This window comes from Centruroides vittatus, unplaced genomic scaffold, assembly GCF_030686945.1.
Source record: "Centruroides vittatus isolate TY-2023 unplaced genomic scaffold, ASM3068694v2 contig_484, whole genome shotgun sequence".
In the NCBI taxonomy this organism is placed as follows: Eukaryota; Metazoa; Arthropoda; class Arachnida; order Scorpiones; family Buthidae; genus Centruroides; species Centruroides vittatus.
In genome coordinates this window covers 402,899-419,822 of record NW_027122274.1, presented here as the reverse complement: position 1 = coordinate 419,822, position 16,924 = coordinate 402,899, and the positions used below count along the sequence as shown (strand labels likewise).

Genomic DNA, 16,924 nt, shown 5'->3' with positions numbered 1-16,924 from the left:
GAATGCAAAACATCTACAAAGGAAGCAGATCAATGCTTTTTGGTATGCTTCCTCCGTGGCTTTTTTACGTTACTTTTACGTTAAAATTTTTAATTTATATGTTACTGTTATATTGGAATTGTTGGAAACAGATGTTATATTTATATTCAAATATTTAAAAGTTAATGCTATAATATTCTATATATATTGCATACTAATTTGGAGCAGTTTGTATCTGAAGTTCCAAAAATGTCACCTGAAAATGGCCTATACATTAAGCTAAAACGTTAGTGTAGAAGTAAATAAATATGTCTTAGCAGCCAAAGGTTTTTAATGATGATTTTAGTAATTATCTCATATTAAATACGGCATAATTATGGAAAATGAATTTACGGTAAATTCATAGATAATATTTATTCATTGGCTATTTTTGGGTTACATTTAGTATTAGATTTGTAACTAGGAAAATAATAATTTAGGATATTTGCTGCCATCTATTGTCAAGAACAAAAAAAAACTCTTAACGAAATAAGATGGCTGCTGTTATTTTACCGATTCGGGGCTGTTCTAGTAAATATGCATTAAAATTTAGCTTTAAATTTACAGTAGTTACAGAAATAGACATTTTAGGGCAATTATGTAAAATTAAACTTAGAAAAATATACACTTTCACTGCCTTAACATTTCTATTTCTGGTAGAAGTTAACTTTAGGTAATTTGTGTATTTACACATGTGTACACAACTTACCTAAAAGTAACTTCTGCTCTATTTGTAGAATAATGATGCATTAGAATGGATTTTGTGATAAATATATATTTTGATGCATTTATATATCTGATAGAATTAAAAGATAGGTAAAACTTTAAGTACAGAGTGGAAATAAAGTCGCTATGCATGATAATTAGAACTTTATGCACCTATCAAGTTTCTTTGTATTCTGAGTATTGATCATGTTGACAAGTCATTAAAGGGACCCTTCAACTGTTGTAAGGTGAAATGGAGTAGTTGCGAACATAAATAACTACAACAATGGCGACAAAACTTTTCAGTTGGTGGGCCAAATTGCACATCAGTTGTAAATATGTGGTAACAAATATATTTATATGTTCCATATATACAAAAAGTAGGTCTATTTCTATCATTTATAAGTGATGTGTCGGTTATGTTTCCAGCTAGATTTGGCCGTCGCAGTTCTACGGCATTGCACACTCGTTGGTGTCTGCTGTACTGGTCTTTGCAAAACAAATAAAATAAAAGAAATGATTAATTCGGGACACAATTTAATGCAGAGGGACTTTGTGACCATTTTATATATAAAATTTTTTTGTTTTATTATTTTGACTGTTTTATTTTTTGTCTTGAAATTTATTTAAAGATATCCAGTTTATTTATGCAGTTATCCAAATGAAGAAATATTACCATAATTTGTTTGTTGAATTTATCTTAGATGTAGCAAAGACATCAATTGAATTTTTATTTATATATTAACAGTTTAATAGTTGATGATATAAAAACCAAAATAATAAGGATGAACTAGCTGCTGTGGTTACTCAACTAAATTAATGCACCTTTATAATCATTTTGTTACCAATATCTGCATAAATAGCAGAGACAAGGACTTCTTATACCCATCATATAGAATGAATTAATCATATCATATGTTTTTATATAATTATATATAGTGTGTTAACATAGTTTTAATTCATTTAGATAGAGAGTCTTTCAAATAAATATTTTTATTATGAAAATATCTAGAGGGGTTTCTGTTTTGATCCTCTCTTATCAGAGGCTCTCTCCCTGTTCTCTCTCTTATTAGAGAAACTTTGAAATATTTTTAGAATGGTAACTATTTCATTAGTGATTTATTGGAGTAAACTTTCCTATTTCTTTAGTCTAGAAAATATTCTCAAGATTTGTTTTTGCTCTCTTCTGTAAATTCTGTTATAAGCTCCCCGACAGGCTACACTATTTAGTTTGTCATATTTTATCTTTACTGTCTCTGTCTGACCTGTATAATCCCCCAGCTTAATGTAATGTTGCAGACATTCCTAAATAAAGTTTGATTGAATTTGAATAAACTTAAAAGTCAATACAATTTTAAATTCTTAACATTTTCTATAATAGAAGAATAAGTTCTTTTTATATAGATAAACAGCTTATTTTAAGTACTTTTGTAATTATGTTTGATAATATGATGTAAAGTATATGTTAGATAAATAATTTCTATCCTGAATTAAAATATTTACTTTTGGTTGTTTAATATTTTAGGACAACTACCAATCATTACTACAATTTATTTTCCTCATCAGTTTAAAAGGAATTACTCATCAGAACAAAACTTGGCTTCATTTAAAAGAGGGACTGGAGGAAGATCTTCATTTAGTGGTGTTGTAGCTACTGTCTTTGGTGGTAATGGAATCTTAGGAAGACGTGTTATAAATCAACTAGGTACAGAATTACTGTATTTAAGTTATTAAATAAGAAACAAAATGGAACTTTATGACACACTGTACTTATGTTATAAATAATTTTGAACTGTACAAACAGGTAACTATATATATATATTATTTTTTACATTGATGAAGTCTATAGGCAAAAATCACTTTCTATTTAACAATAAAACTCTTTAACAATTAATAAACAAGAATTAGTACAGTTCAATTAATATTCTTTATTTATTACATCAACTAAATCTTAGAGAGACAAGTAGTTTGTACCATTTTTTAGATTTCTCCAAAAACGAAACATAAAAAAAACTAATATAAAACTAAACAAATACAACCAATAATTAATATACTATGGAGAAAGAACCATTCATTAAATGATATACTTAAGTTCTATACATATTTTAATAAATTTTTATATTCTCCAAAAATATCCATTGATTTAAATTTTTTTTATTCTGCTTATTTTTAACATAATAATAGAAATATTTGACCTACACGCAGATTACACAAAATAAGTCACAAATTTTTGGAATCATGCATCGTATTTATTTATTCTACATAATTCATTATATATTTTAAATAAAATATGAGTATAATATATGAGGGTGGTTTTTTTCAACCTCCGATGGTCCATAAAAAAAGACAAGAGTAAATAACAAAATGAATTTAATATCCAAATGTTAGGTACAAACATGGTTACTTTTTGACATAATCACCTTGAAGATTGAGGCATTTGTCATATCTGTGGATGAACTTTTTGCATCCCCTTTTCATAGAATGTTGCTACCAGTGAATTGAGATGTTCTTAACGACATTGTTTTGAAGATTGTCTCAAACTTGCTCCTTATATTCTCCTGATTCCAATCCTATGGAAAACATATTTTGTTTCTTAGCAATGAAAGTATTTAGGAATGGAAAGCAATAGACATCAGTGGAATCATTAAAAAGCAATAACTGATTCTTGGAAGAAAACTTCAGATGAGGATCAGAAAAACCTTATTAAAACAATACCAGAGAGAGTTTATGAAGATCTTAAGACTGTAATAAGAAGAATTACTGAAAGATGACTAGAACAGATAGAATTTACAAAATAATTAATAAACAAGGTCCACTTATTGCTTTTTAATAATAAATAAAATCATTTATTATTTAAGTGTTGAAGCAGCTCTATCATTTTGAGACAAATATATCCTTTACAACATTGTTAAAAATACAGTAATAAAATAATAAAATAAATGCTTTTGGTAAAATTATTATTGTACAATAACATGATAAACCAATAATCAATTTAATTCTGTTGTTTTCTATTCATAGCAAACAAATACAAAGAAGAAGAAATAACTGTTTATGTGGCAAAATTACAGGAAATCAGGGGACAGTTAAATCAGTTGGACCATGGGGTGACTGATTAAATGTTAAATTATGAAATTGAATGTCATTATTTCACATTGGCTCTATCATTTAGGAATGGACTGTATTAGCAAAAACTCACATTTGATGATTGTGTTTAAACTTACTATCGGCCCATAGACTTTACATGGCAAGCTTTGACCTTGAATATCTCAGCCCAGAAGTCAAATTTAAAAACTCTGGCTTCGTCATGACATCTACTTGCCAAGTTGTAGATATTTGCAAAAAATCATGTTTAGTAATAGTGCAGTTTCTTTAAGTAAACATCAATTACAGATGAAACACTTTCTGACTTATGAGGAGCTCTGCTCAATAATATATGAATAAATTCAACTAAAAATCAAGGAAAATAGTGTAATAACTGAAATTAATTGATGTATACATTGCTTATATATAAATTAACTTTGTTTATAATATATTTTATTTTTGTATTGCATTCTACTCTTTATTTTTAAAATTTTTTTCTATTTATAAACATGTAAGTTTTTCATTTTTGTAATACTGTATTTGTTTCTGAAAGTATGGAATATTGCTAGTATGAAAGTATGGAATATTGCTAGAAACATTCAAAATCTTATTTTTTAAATGCTCTTCACAAAGTATTTTGCTTCATTACTTTTAAGTAATTAAATCTGAATAAACAAAGCAAATGAAACCAATAGCCAGCACAAATTTATAAGAAAGCAAACATCTTCAACCCTGTTAAATGTCTTTAGGCTAACTGAACTTTGCAGTTTGAATGCAGCTGTTAAAACAAACAATTCAAACTGAAAACTTACTCTGAATAGGTGATTGCTGTTTACATGTTAAAAGACGGATAATAATGCCTCAGTAGCCTGAAGATGCCTGTTTAACACAGTCAAAAATGTTTGCTTTATTATAAATTTGTGCTAAAATTCATTTGCTTTGTTTATTAAATACCATATTTACTTGCATATAGGACAATCTCGTATATAGGATGCAGTGTGAAATTTAAAGATCAAAATAAAGTAAAAATTAGAATTGTATTAATAAATATATTTCATTTAATCACAAATAGAATATTATCAAATGCATATATTAAGGCAACTGCACTGCATTAAGGCAAACAACCACGTTTGCCTTAATACGTGCATTTGGAAAACAAAACCAAAACACCATAATCAGCATGACTGGAAAAAATTTATTTTTAATGATTCAGAATGTTCTAATATTCATTAAAATAACAATTTAACATATATGAAATAACCACATTTATAATCATTGCTAAGTGGCCTGTATTTCATTAAAGATTTTATAAGTAATGAGCAACTATTATCTGGGAAAAATGTGATGCAATATGGTTTTTAATTGATGACAGAGGATTAAACCAATAAACAAAATGGGGTGTGTGTTAATTTGCTTACAGTAGGTTCCAACTTACGATAAATAGACTGTAGACTTATAATGGCAGCATTGACTATGCATGGTTCACAGAAATTATTGCAAAAACACAAAGAATCTATTGCTCACGTGTATAAGACGACTTAGGTTTTTAAAGCAGTGAAAAATGAAACCTCACCTTATATCTGAGTAAATATGGTATACTCAGTTCTGAGTAATTGGTTGAATCTGAATAAGTTTGTAAATATATAATAAAAATTATTGATTAAAAATTTGTATTTAACAGTATATTTATAAATTTTTCTTATATCAGGAATGGTTGTTAATAATAAATAAAATTTATGTTATACATGTTTGATTTTTAAATGATATTAACAGTTTGTATTATTTTTAATTATAATTTTAGGTAAAGTAGGTACTCAAATAATTATTCCTTATAGAGGAGACAATTATGATGTTGGTAATTTGAAATTATGTGGTGATTTAGGTCAAATATTATTTCATGTAAGTATTATTTTAAAATTCTGATGATGATAATCAAGGATTAAATCATCCTTAACATAGAAATATATTTAATTGATAAGCAATATAAATTTTTTAATGAAAGAATTGTTTCACGTTATTTCTTTAACTTAAAATTATAAAGTATTTGAAAATATCTGTTGATATTGGTTTTACAGATTCCTTATTCACAAATTATTGGTGTAAATGTATTTGCATATAATTATTCAATAGTTGAAAGCTTTTATGCAAATTCAGTTTCATAGTATGAGTTAAATTCAGAATGTTTTTCTCCATATTACTTTTTCCAGTTTAGAACACCAGCAGATTTTATTTGGCATGTTTTTTTCTTCCTGTTTGGTTTATAAGCATTGCTATACTAGTTTATATACATGAGTCAGTTGATATAACATAAAATAAATATAATTAATTTGAAATAATGATATTTATGCATAGAGAACAAAATGTTAAACAAAATATACTACAATAATTAAATTATTTTTTTTTTTTGTGTAAAATTTACACTGTTTCTCTTATGTCCATATCAATGAAGGATTAAGAATTGAATGTTCATATACTAAAAGTAAAGTGAATGGTAATTAGTTCATTTCTAACTCTTACTCCTTGACTGTCAATAGGTGCACTTAATCTGTCTGTACTTAAATCTGTAATCTCACTCTTTTCAACACTAAAAAACAATATGTGGAGATAATGGTAATGTCAGTTTATTTTCTTGAATGTCAATGGCTGGATTATCACAATATTCATACCATTTGAAGCCTAGATAAAGGTCCTAGATGGTGACTTTCCTTCAACTGAATTATCAAGTATGTCCTTAGGTTTGGCATTTATTGACTTCATATTTTCCTTTGAATGCCTTTGAATTGTGTCTGCTTCCTCTAAGGACAACTTCAAACATGGAAGTCAAGGCTGAGATCTTCCAAATTAATGTGTCTACTGACCCTATATTTTTCTACTAAATTAGAAGGTGGCATACAAATTCTATGCTATTTGCATTTTTAACTAGATGCTTGCCCTCTGGTGTTCAAAAACAAAACTATTTTTTATCTGGGTCATTTGACTTGTTCTTGTGTATTGTCAGCAGTAAAGTTGAATAGCAATAGGAAAAGCAAATTTTTCTGTTGCCTTCAAATTGCAATTCCAAAGCCGTATGGGAGTTTGATATAAGTTTTCATTGTTTCCTATATTGAAAATAGTTTATTCAGAAATCAAAATTAGGAGAAGCTCATAAATGTAACCGACTGAAAGAGTGGATTTGACTGTTAAGAATTGGCAAAAAAGTTTTCTTATTGTCTAGCTTTACAATGAACAACTTATGCTGTCAATTTCATGAGATTTTTCCTTAAAGTTTAAAATGCTAGTAATTTTGTGTGGGATACAGGGCCAGATTTAGGCATTTCAAAGCTCTAAACTGAACTCTGTGTGAGACTCCATACCAACCCTTTACAATTTTAGAAGTCAATCATAAAAGAGAAGAATTAACATAAACATAATTAATTACTACACAAAATAAAAAGTAAAGTAAGTTATATTTTGTTGGTTTGTTAAAAAAATTTTTTATTACAAAATTTAACTTCAATTTTCTTTTCTGTAAAAATTTCTGAGGCTACTTGGAACGCGAGGCCCTAAGCTACAGCTTACGTAGCTTACTTGTAAATTAGGGCCTGGTGAGACAGATGGCAAAGCTGATGTTTTTTTTTAACACAAAGAGCACAGATATGTATAGAACAGTCTTACTCATTTGTTTTGATAATACCACATAAAATGACATGCTCCACTAGCAATAATTGTTCTCCTTTTATAAAATTTCTTGATAAACAGCTACAAGCAGCATATATCATTATATCAGACAGTAATATAGGATTAATTTTATGTTGACTAGTTACAAGCAACCCAGATAAAGTAGCCATTTTAAAAAAATGCAGTGTTCTCTATGGTTTTTGAAAAATGCAAATAGGAAGCTTTAATAAATGGCTTACAAATTTGAATACAATGTCTCTGCAATTGCATTTGATTATGGGAGTTATTTTCTTGATGATAAAGCTACACTTGACAGTGTTTGAAATAAGGCTTATTAATTTATGTTTACTATTTTAATTATATTAACTTCCACAGAAGCATTCTTATTGGAATTTTATGTTACTGGAGTTTAATTCAACATGCTAATGTTAAACTAAAGAACCATATTATTTTATAAGTTGTTTTAAGGTTATATTCATCATTTTATAACAAAATTTGATATTTTAATAATTATATCATCATATAAAGAATTTAATGATTAGAATTAACTTTAAATTAATTAATGAATAATTTTTAACAATGAGTGAACATTCAATAAAAATTGAGTCAAATAATTAATATATGAAAAATTCAACATTTTACTGAATATATTTGATTTTGCCTTTACTAAATTAACATAAATTAATTAATGATAGCATAATATATTAATAATGTAATATAATATAATAGAAGTATTCTATTTTTAATATTAAATATGAATAAAATTACAGAAGAATCTGTTTATTTTAATCACTTTGAGATTTGTTTACACTAATAATAATAACAATGGACTAATAACACTTTAAAGCAATCCCCTAACTAATGCCGAATATTATCGGGCTAGAAATGGCTATAATACTAATAATTTATAAGACAATTTGGCACTAGAGTTAGGTGTTAGGCGCTATCTCTTGATAAATTTGATAATTATAATTTTAATTAAATAATTAAAATAATTTAGAACTGCTGGAAGAAAAGAATCGGTCCAGAGCAGGACTCAAACCCGCAACTCCTGCTCACTATGCAGATGTGTTGCCAATTACGCTACCCGATCCTCCAGTTCGATCTCCTCTTCCAGTATATATAAGCTTATGTTATAACCGTCGACGGTTATTACGATGCCGGTTGGGGACACATCCAGCACCCACATCCTGTAAACATCTCCCAAGGGACTCAACCAGCCATCGCAAACCCCGGCAAGGCATATATATAAATAGACGTCATCATCAAAACCAATATATTTTAAAGCAATCCCCTAATTAGTGCCAAATATTATAACAATTTCTAGCCAATAATATGTGGCATTAGTTAGGGGATTGCTTTAAAATATATCTGGTTTTGATGATGATGTCTGTTTAATAACATTTTGCAAAGAAAGTAAATAAATTAAATATATTCACACCTTTAACGTGTCCAGCATAATATTTAATTCTATAAAAACGTTTACTTAGGTCCAGTAAGCATTTCTTATTATATGACAGTAAATAAGTTGAAATTCTATTTTCATTGACTCTGACATTAAACATGTTTAATTAGTTTTCAAATTATTCAATTTTTGAAGTTCTTTATTATAATTATCAAATTAATAAATATAAATTCATCATTTTAATAGAAGTTAAATTGAACAAATATTGTGTGTCTGTGTTCTTTGAAATACTGTCTTTAGTAACAATTAGTATATAATTAAAGTAAGAAATTCCAGCAATTCAAACTACTATACTGAGAGTAAATAAACATTAAAATTATAAACATTTAACATTTAAAACACTAGTTAGGATTGATTATGACATCTGAAAACAGATAATGATTACACATTAATGGCCAGATGGTGGGCTATTATGGTGGAAAATGACAGCTTAAAAATGCTTATTTACCTGAAGGTAATGATAACTATGATGAAAACACTGACCACAATAAGCAAAATTGTGTAAATGTATTTCAATTTGCAGTATGCTAATTTTGATGATAATATCTGTGATTAAAATATAGATTCTACTGTATTTAAAGAATATATGTGTATCATATAAAAAAATTTTCAAAAATTTTAAATATAATTGATGTATCTTATTAATTTATTACTTTTTAGCCTTTCAATTTAAAAGATGAAGAATCATTATATAAAGCAATGAAATATTCAAATTTGGTTATAAATTTGATTGGAAAAGAAACAGAAACAAGGTAATTATTGTTATTAAATTTTTATTTTTATTTAATTGATTACAAAGTAAAGAGCAAGAAATATCTCCCCAGCACAGTGTAACATTCTTGTAAAAACACAAATAATAATTATAAATATTTATCAAATGTGAAAAACAAATTATTGTGAAAATATCACACTGCCACTTTGCAATTTTTAATAATAATCTTCATTTATTTAATTTAAAATACTGTATATGTTCTCCATCTCAAATTAGTAGTGTCTTGCCCCTATACATCATACTTTTTCTGATAACAATAGAGTCATGCCAGTCATCTATGTAAGTCCATTCAGGGAAAAATTTTTGAATTGAAATCACATGACTTCTGGTCTTTACTGGAAGTTTGTATATAGTTAATTACGGCTTTCTGCTTCTAAAATTTCCATATCTGGTCTTGATTTTCATCTATCTAACACTATTCTCGAAATTAAGGAAGGACAGACAGACAACAACATTGGGAATTTAGGTTTACAATTTTTTTAAATTGCAGCCTAAAAATCATTTTAAGATAGAACATAAAAAATCAGGTAATACTACAACAAATGAGAATTTATAAAAGACAAAATAAGATGAAATGAAATTAAGCTAAAATATTATATTGAAATACTATTACATTTAAAAATTAATAGTAGCCAAAAATGACTATGACTTTGTAATTTTTTTATAAACTATTTGATATAAAATGCTTTATTGGTTTATTTTAATTTTAGAATTCAGATTTATATAATCATTTTCAAAGTACCAATATTGCTAACTAATCAGTTTAATTTTAACACAGATAATGAAAATTATTATATTTGCTTAATATTTTAGTGCCAAATACTATATACAGTTTAACCCGTTTATAACGTCATCCATGGGACCAGCAATTTTTTGACGTTATAACCGAGTGTCGTTATCTGCGGGGTCATAATTTCAGTCCGATAAAAAGTACCAAGTGTGTTTAAGAATCTATTATAAACTCCATTCTAATTTTACATCGTATGTATTACTGTAAAATTATTTCTTAATGGTAGTACAGTATACTGTATCTATTATGATAGTAATAATTTATTATCGTATGTTTAAAAATGTAAACTACATGTTTTAAATAAACTTTATTTACGTTATTATATGTAAGTTTACATCATGTAATTAAAAATTTAAAAAATTACATTTTATAAGAAATTTCTATTTGTCTTAAGTTTCAATAATGGCGAACTTCTGGTTTGGCGAATAATGTCGAATCAAAAGGCAGCAAAAGGTTAAATTAATGTATGCGAATTAAAAATAATTCAATTATTTTTTATAAACTATTTAGATATAATATGTTATATTAAAAATAATAGAATATTTAACGATTTAGCATAAAGTAATTTAAAAATAAGTACGTAATAGCCAATCATCATGTCGTTTAAAAGTGGCGAATTTCACCCCACCGAAGTCATGTGGAGAGAGCACCACCCACAGTCATTCTAGGAATGTGAACTCTGATCCTAGAACTGAACACATAGTATTTTTTTTCTTAAATAAAATTTGTAATCTAATTTTGGAGTGCTTCAAATATGATGTTAAAACAGGGTTTTATGTCGTTACAAGTGGGTTTTTTAACATTATCTAGTATACTAAAATCGTGGGACCGATAAAAGTTTGACGTTTTATTAGGGTTGTCGTTACATCCAATGACGTTATATTCAGGTTAAACTGTATTTTCAAATATTTAAGTCTATGTTATCTTTTCCTGTTTATAATTTATAAACACACATTACACATCAAAAAATAAATAAAACTTATTTTAATTTATTTTTTCTTGTTTTTGAAAATGTGATTGATTAAATCTGTAATTTTCAAAATCAAAAGGTATAAATTGGAAGAAATGTACAAACTATGAAATATAATTTGTAGGAAAATTTATGAATAAATCATAAGAAAAAGTTGGGACAAAGTGTAAGTTGTGGGGAAAACAAATTATGGGAATGTATATAAGAGGTTTATCTGTATATTCTTATATAATGTGTTAATTAGGATTACAATATATTAGAAGTTTGATACAAAATTTTAAAAAGATGCGATAAAATTTGAATAATATAAATTTAAATAAGGTAGGGGGCTACATTAGGCTTAATTATTAAAAATCATTAATTTTGAAAATAACTTGAATAAAGTAGACATATTTTAAGAAGAAAAGAGATTTTTGCATGTTTTAATAATTTTAAAAATTTAACAATTGATTTTTCATATTTTTTGTCTGGAAAACAATCCTGCAATTTTGAAATTACAGTAGAGAGTCGTTAATCTGAATCAATTGGGGACTGGGGTTGTTCGGACAACCGATTATGTACGAGAAAATATATTAACCTGTTTGATGTTCAAATTTTTCTCCATTGCGTGTCGCTTCCTGTTGAATTTTTCTCCGTTGCGTGTCGCTTCGTGTTGAATTTTCGTCGATTTTAAGCCTAACGAAAATTTTATAATAATAATCAAAGCTATTGTATCGTTAAAAATTATTTCTTTATTTTGTAGAAACAAAATAAATATATTGAAAAATATAAAAACATGAAAATTATACTTTAGAAGTAAATCTAGTATCAAAAATGTTCGATTCAGCACGACACAGTCCGACTGAAAATCGTTCGGATAACTGGCGATTCAGATTACCGGGGTTCGGATTAACGACTCTCTACTGTAGTTTGAACTTATGCATACATTAATAAATTTTGCTTTTCTTTTTTTCATATTTTTTGGTATTGATAATAAATGGACAAATATCAATATTACAAAAGTGTTTTAAATAAAATTTATATAAATTTTTATTTTCCTTAACAGAAATTTCAGTTTTGAAGATGTACATGTGACAGGAGCACGAAACATTGCTCGTATAGCAAAAGAATTGGGAGTGAAGAAATTAATCCATGTGTCTGCACTCAATGCATGTGAGAAGCCAAAACCAATTATTATAAAATCAGGCTCTCGTTTTCTTGCTTCTAAGGTATAATGTTTTGCTCTCATTATGTAATTTTTGTTGAAAAAATTTACTACTTATGCAAAGTATACATTTTTTTATTAAAATAATTTAAAATTGGTTAATAACTTATAACCAAGAAAAATTTTTATATAGTAATTGAAGATGTTTATACTTATAATGCAATATACTTTGATATTCTGGTATATTTCTGGATTATTTTAATCATTATTATTTTAGAATTTTCTGAAGCATCAAACATTTCAAAATGTTTCTATATTGTCTTAGTATTCTTTCTTAGTTAATTTTCAGATAATTTAATTCCAGTTACTCTTTCTTGAAGAGCTCTTCATTATTAATTATTTTCTACATTATTTATTTCTTTATGACAGTTAAATGCACTTTCCACTGCATATGACTATTGATTGTTCACTAACTTTATACACTCCATTCCAACAAACTCACTTCTCACTACTGCTTACATGATTGATTGATTACACTAATTATTTATGAGAAATTTAATTTCACAGAAAAGTTTTCTATATGTATTATTGCTTATATACTCATCTTAATTCTAAGACTAATAAACAAGTGTACAATTTAAACTGAAATAGACAGACATGGTTTGGAAAATACACTTTATGAGCAGTGACTCTTGGATTTGAAAAAAGTACCTTTTAATTTAATTACCTATAAAATGCATTCTAAAATTAATAGGGTGTTAATTTTCATATATGATAAGGACCAGAAATTTAATCTGTTGAATCTGAAGTTTGTTAAATCGGGTTTTACTGTATTTAAAATAAACTGAAATAATTTCCTTTCAAGATTCTAGATAAAAACATTTATAGAAGAAATTATTATAAATGAAAAATGTCATAAGAATAGAAAAATTCTATACTAATATTATAGAAAGGCAATATTAAAGGAAACTGTGTGTGACAGCAATGCTTGAAGCATTTATCATATCAGTACATTAGTATAAAATATTGTATAAATCATTACATTATTTATAGTGATAGAAAGTATTTTTTAGATACAAATATCTATTTTTAAAAAGATTACATAATTAATTGTATATTATTTTGTTTTATGGAATAGTTAATCATATTTTGTTTATTTTTAGTAGAGTTTGCATATATGATATAAGTCAGTCTGGAGAAATGTCTTTGTTTCTAGACGTTGACAAAAAATAATGAAAATTAATATAGAAAACAAGTATAAACTAAAAAGAACTGAAAGTTCTATTATTAGGACAAAATTCTTCCTAACGAATAAGCAACTGACCAGATGACCAAGACTGTTAAAGTGTCAGCTTACTCTTTCAGCAGAGACAGATTGAATCTGGATGAATGTCTCCAGGAATTCTTTTGGGATATCTGCCCCAGATATGTTGGGCTCCCATGCTTTACCATCTAGCCACTCATCGAAATGTCTTTTTAATGCTCACAGAGAGATATAAATTTAAAAAAAAATTAAGCAACTTAGTTCTTAGTTCAACATATCAGATCATATATTATCTATTCATTACATCTAATATTACAAAATAATGATCACAACTTCCAAAGTATATTGAAGTAATAATCCATAATGTATTTTTATGTGAATGTTTATTAATTAAGAGTCACACTGATATTTAATAACTAATTTCATGTTAGTAAAGCAAATATAATATAGTCAGTTATAGTAAGTTATAAATATCATTGTGTAATGGGAACAGACAATTTTCAGTGTTGTCCATCATCAGATGTCTTCCAATGAAAGGTGGTTCCATCCCATTTGCTATTTGCATTGACTCCAATCAGTCCATGGCATTTGTTGTGACTGATAAGTGGCCTTCAGTTCATTTTGTTTGTTTTTATTGTACCATTGCCTGAACATATAGAACTTTTCTTAATGAATATCTGCCATATGTATTGGCTGTCAATACTCTTTATATTATCTGCCAATACAGTGTACTTTCATATTCAAACTGAAATATAGTCATGATTATAATACAGTATTGTATATTGTATTGTAATAAATATCAAAAATTAAAAATTACTTAATGTCAATATGTAAAAAAGATTTATAAACATTTATAAAAATTTTAGTGTCTTGTATATTATATTCATAATCCTAATGAAGTGATTTTAAGCAAAAATACTAACAGTTGGAATTTGCTAGAGATGAATTATGTAGGTAAGAAATATGAATATGAATGTATAAGAAAGAATTGTGTGAGAAAAACAGTTTAAGGGAGAATTAGTTGAAATTAAAAATATATAATTAAACTCTCTATGGACTTAAAATTATGTTTAGTAAAATTATCTCTCTCTCTCAACTCTCAAATTTTAATTAATTTAACTTTGAAATTGAAACTGTTATTCTTGTTACAAAATTAAATGTTTTTCAATTATTAACTAACAGCTCAATTTCATATTTTCGGTATTTTTAACAATAATTTAGAATTTTCAGACAATATGTTTTGTTTAACAGACTTAAAATTACATAATAATCACAAGTCACATTGCAGGTTAAAAATGTCTTATAAAATTTTCAGTTAATGTTTAGATTTATGTTTTCAATACTTTTGTTTGAATTATAATAGATTTTGTGATCTTAATAAATCTAAGTTTAATGTTACAATTTAATTAAAACATTATTTCAGTGGAGAGGCGAACAAGCCGTAAGAGAAGAATTTCCAGAAGCAATAATATTTCGGCCATCTGATATGTTTGGTCAACCAGATCGTTTTCTGTTTTACTATGCAAAAACGTGTAAGTTATTTTAAAATCTGTTTACTAAAATTATTTAAAATTTTCTGTAAAAAGTCATTTATTTTAACGTTTTTGGAATTAATTTAAATTATTAAGAAAATTAAATGAGATTGTGAACTCATGATAAATCTGATAAAAGGCCTCTTAGTACCTAGTTAAAAATTTATTCATGTTAAAAGAATTAATTAAGAGAACTTTGAAATTTTACATCGTCTCACACACACACACACACACACACACACACACACACTAAAGTTTCTAGATGCAGAAAGTAGCAATACAAATAGCAACCTTGAAAGTTTGCTTTGGTTTCTGCAGATGTTCAATGTGCATAGCATGAATACAAGGCAGATATCAATGCAGTTCTTCCCACATTTGCTGAAAATTTTCATTTTACAATAAAATTCATTTCATTTCATAACATTTCGAGGTGATGATTGATTACTTTTATCATTAGGGAGACGTCAAGTTCGCAGCCTTCCTTTATGGAAGAAAGGAAATGAAACAATAAAACAACCAGTTTTTGTGTCAGATGTTGCTAAAGGAATTGTTAATTCAGTATTTGATGACGATGCAATTGGAAAGACATTTGAAGCTGTTGGGTAAGATATTCTATTGCATATAAAATGTTTAATGTAAAGTGATCATTTCCTGCCTTTTAACTTTAAATTGTCTTTATTCTGTTATTATTTATATATACTGTGAATAATTTTATTCATATAATTTAATATTCATTAAAATTAGACCTCGAAGATATGTCTTAGGAGAATTGCTTGATTGGGTATACCTTGTACTGAAAAAAGGACCAGACTGGGGATATAAGAGAACTGATATGAGATTTAGTCCTTTGTTTTGGTAACTAAATATATTATCAATTCATATTAAAAATTCAAAAGTTACGATAAAAATGCACATAATTTAAATTATTTATTTATCTTTTTCTTGGATATAAAGGTTGAAAGTTAGCTTTGTTGAAAGAATTATGACTGTATATCCATTTATAAGCTGGGAGAAAGTTGAAAGAGTAAGAACGTTTTGTATATATTTCAAATTTTATTATAAAATTATATTTGTAATTAAATGATTGTTTTCAGGATCATGTTACAGATACCTTAACACCAGGATTACCAAATTTGGAAGATTTAGGAGTAAAATTAACTTGCATTGAAGATCGTGTGGCATATGATTTAAAGATGTTCCGCGACTTAGCCTATTACGATTGGGAAGTCCACGATTTCACCAAGCCGCCGCCACCACCTGTTGCTAATGCCTAGGTTTAAACATAAATCTAATTTTCAATAAAACACCTATATTAATTTATTTAGTGTTTTATGGGTGACTAGTATAATTTTAAAGTGATTAAAAGTTACTTTAAAACATTAAAACTTTTAAGAAGTATATTTCAATATTCATTCAAAAAATAACATTTAAAACAAAGAAAAACATTTTAAGTCCATACAAATTCATGTTGTTTTTTTGCATGAATTTTGAAATATATTTATAGGGCCATAGTTTGATTAGAAAAT

General features: G+C 26.7%; 1 protein-coding gene across 2 annotated transcripts; it reads left to right on the top strand.

The window, feature by feature from the left end:
- The first annotated feature begins 481 nt into the window (after positions 1 to 481).
- Positions 482 to 16,718, top strand: ND-39 (NADH:ubiquinone oxidoreductase subunit 39). Of its 2 annotated transcripts, none has more exons than XM_067273601.1 (10): positions 482 to 549; positions 2,249 to 2,428; positions 5,606 to 5,703; positions 9,587 to 9,678; positions 12,504 to 12,666; positions 15,290 to 15,398; positions 15,856 to 16,000; positions 16,143 to 16,253; positions 16,353 to 16,422; positions 16,493 to 16,718. In XM_067273601.1, the coding sequence occupies exons 1-10, from the start codon at positions 513 to 515 to the stop codon at positions 16,670 to 16,672; spliced, it is 1,185 nt and encodes a 394-aa protein (XP_067129702.1). In that variant the 5' UTR covers positions 482 to 512; the 3' UTR covers positions 16,673 to 16,718. The 2 variants fall into 2 exon arrangements, with proteins under 2 accessions (XP_067129702.1, XP_067129701.1); XM_067273600.1 differs by lacking the exon at positions 482 to 549 and adding an exon at positions 969 to 1,103.
- The last annotated feature ends 206 nt before the right edge of the window (positions 16,719 to 16,924 follow it).

Coding starts and splice junctions, on each gene's coding strand:
- ND-39 (XM_067273600.1), top strand. CDS start 1,010: ATGGCGACAAAACTTTTCAGTTGGTGGGCCAAATTGCACATCAGTTGT. Junction 2,429..5,605: donor ACGTGTTATAAATCAACTAG/GTACAGAATTAC, acceptor TTATAATTTTAG/GTAAAGTAGGTACTCAAATA. Junction 15,399..15,855: donor GTTTTACTATGCAAAAACGT/GTAAGTTATTTT, acceptor TTTTATCATTAG/GGAGACGTCAAGTTCGCAGC.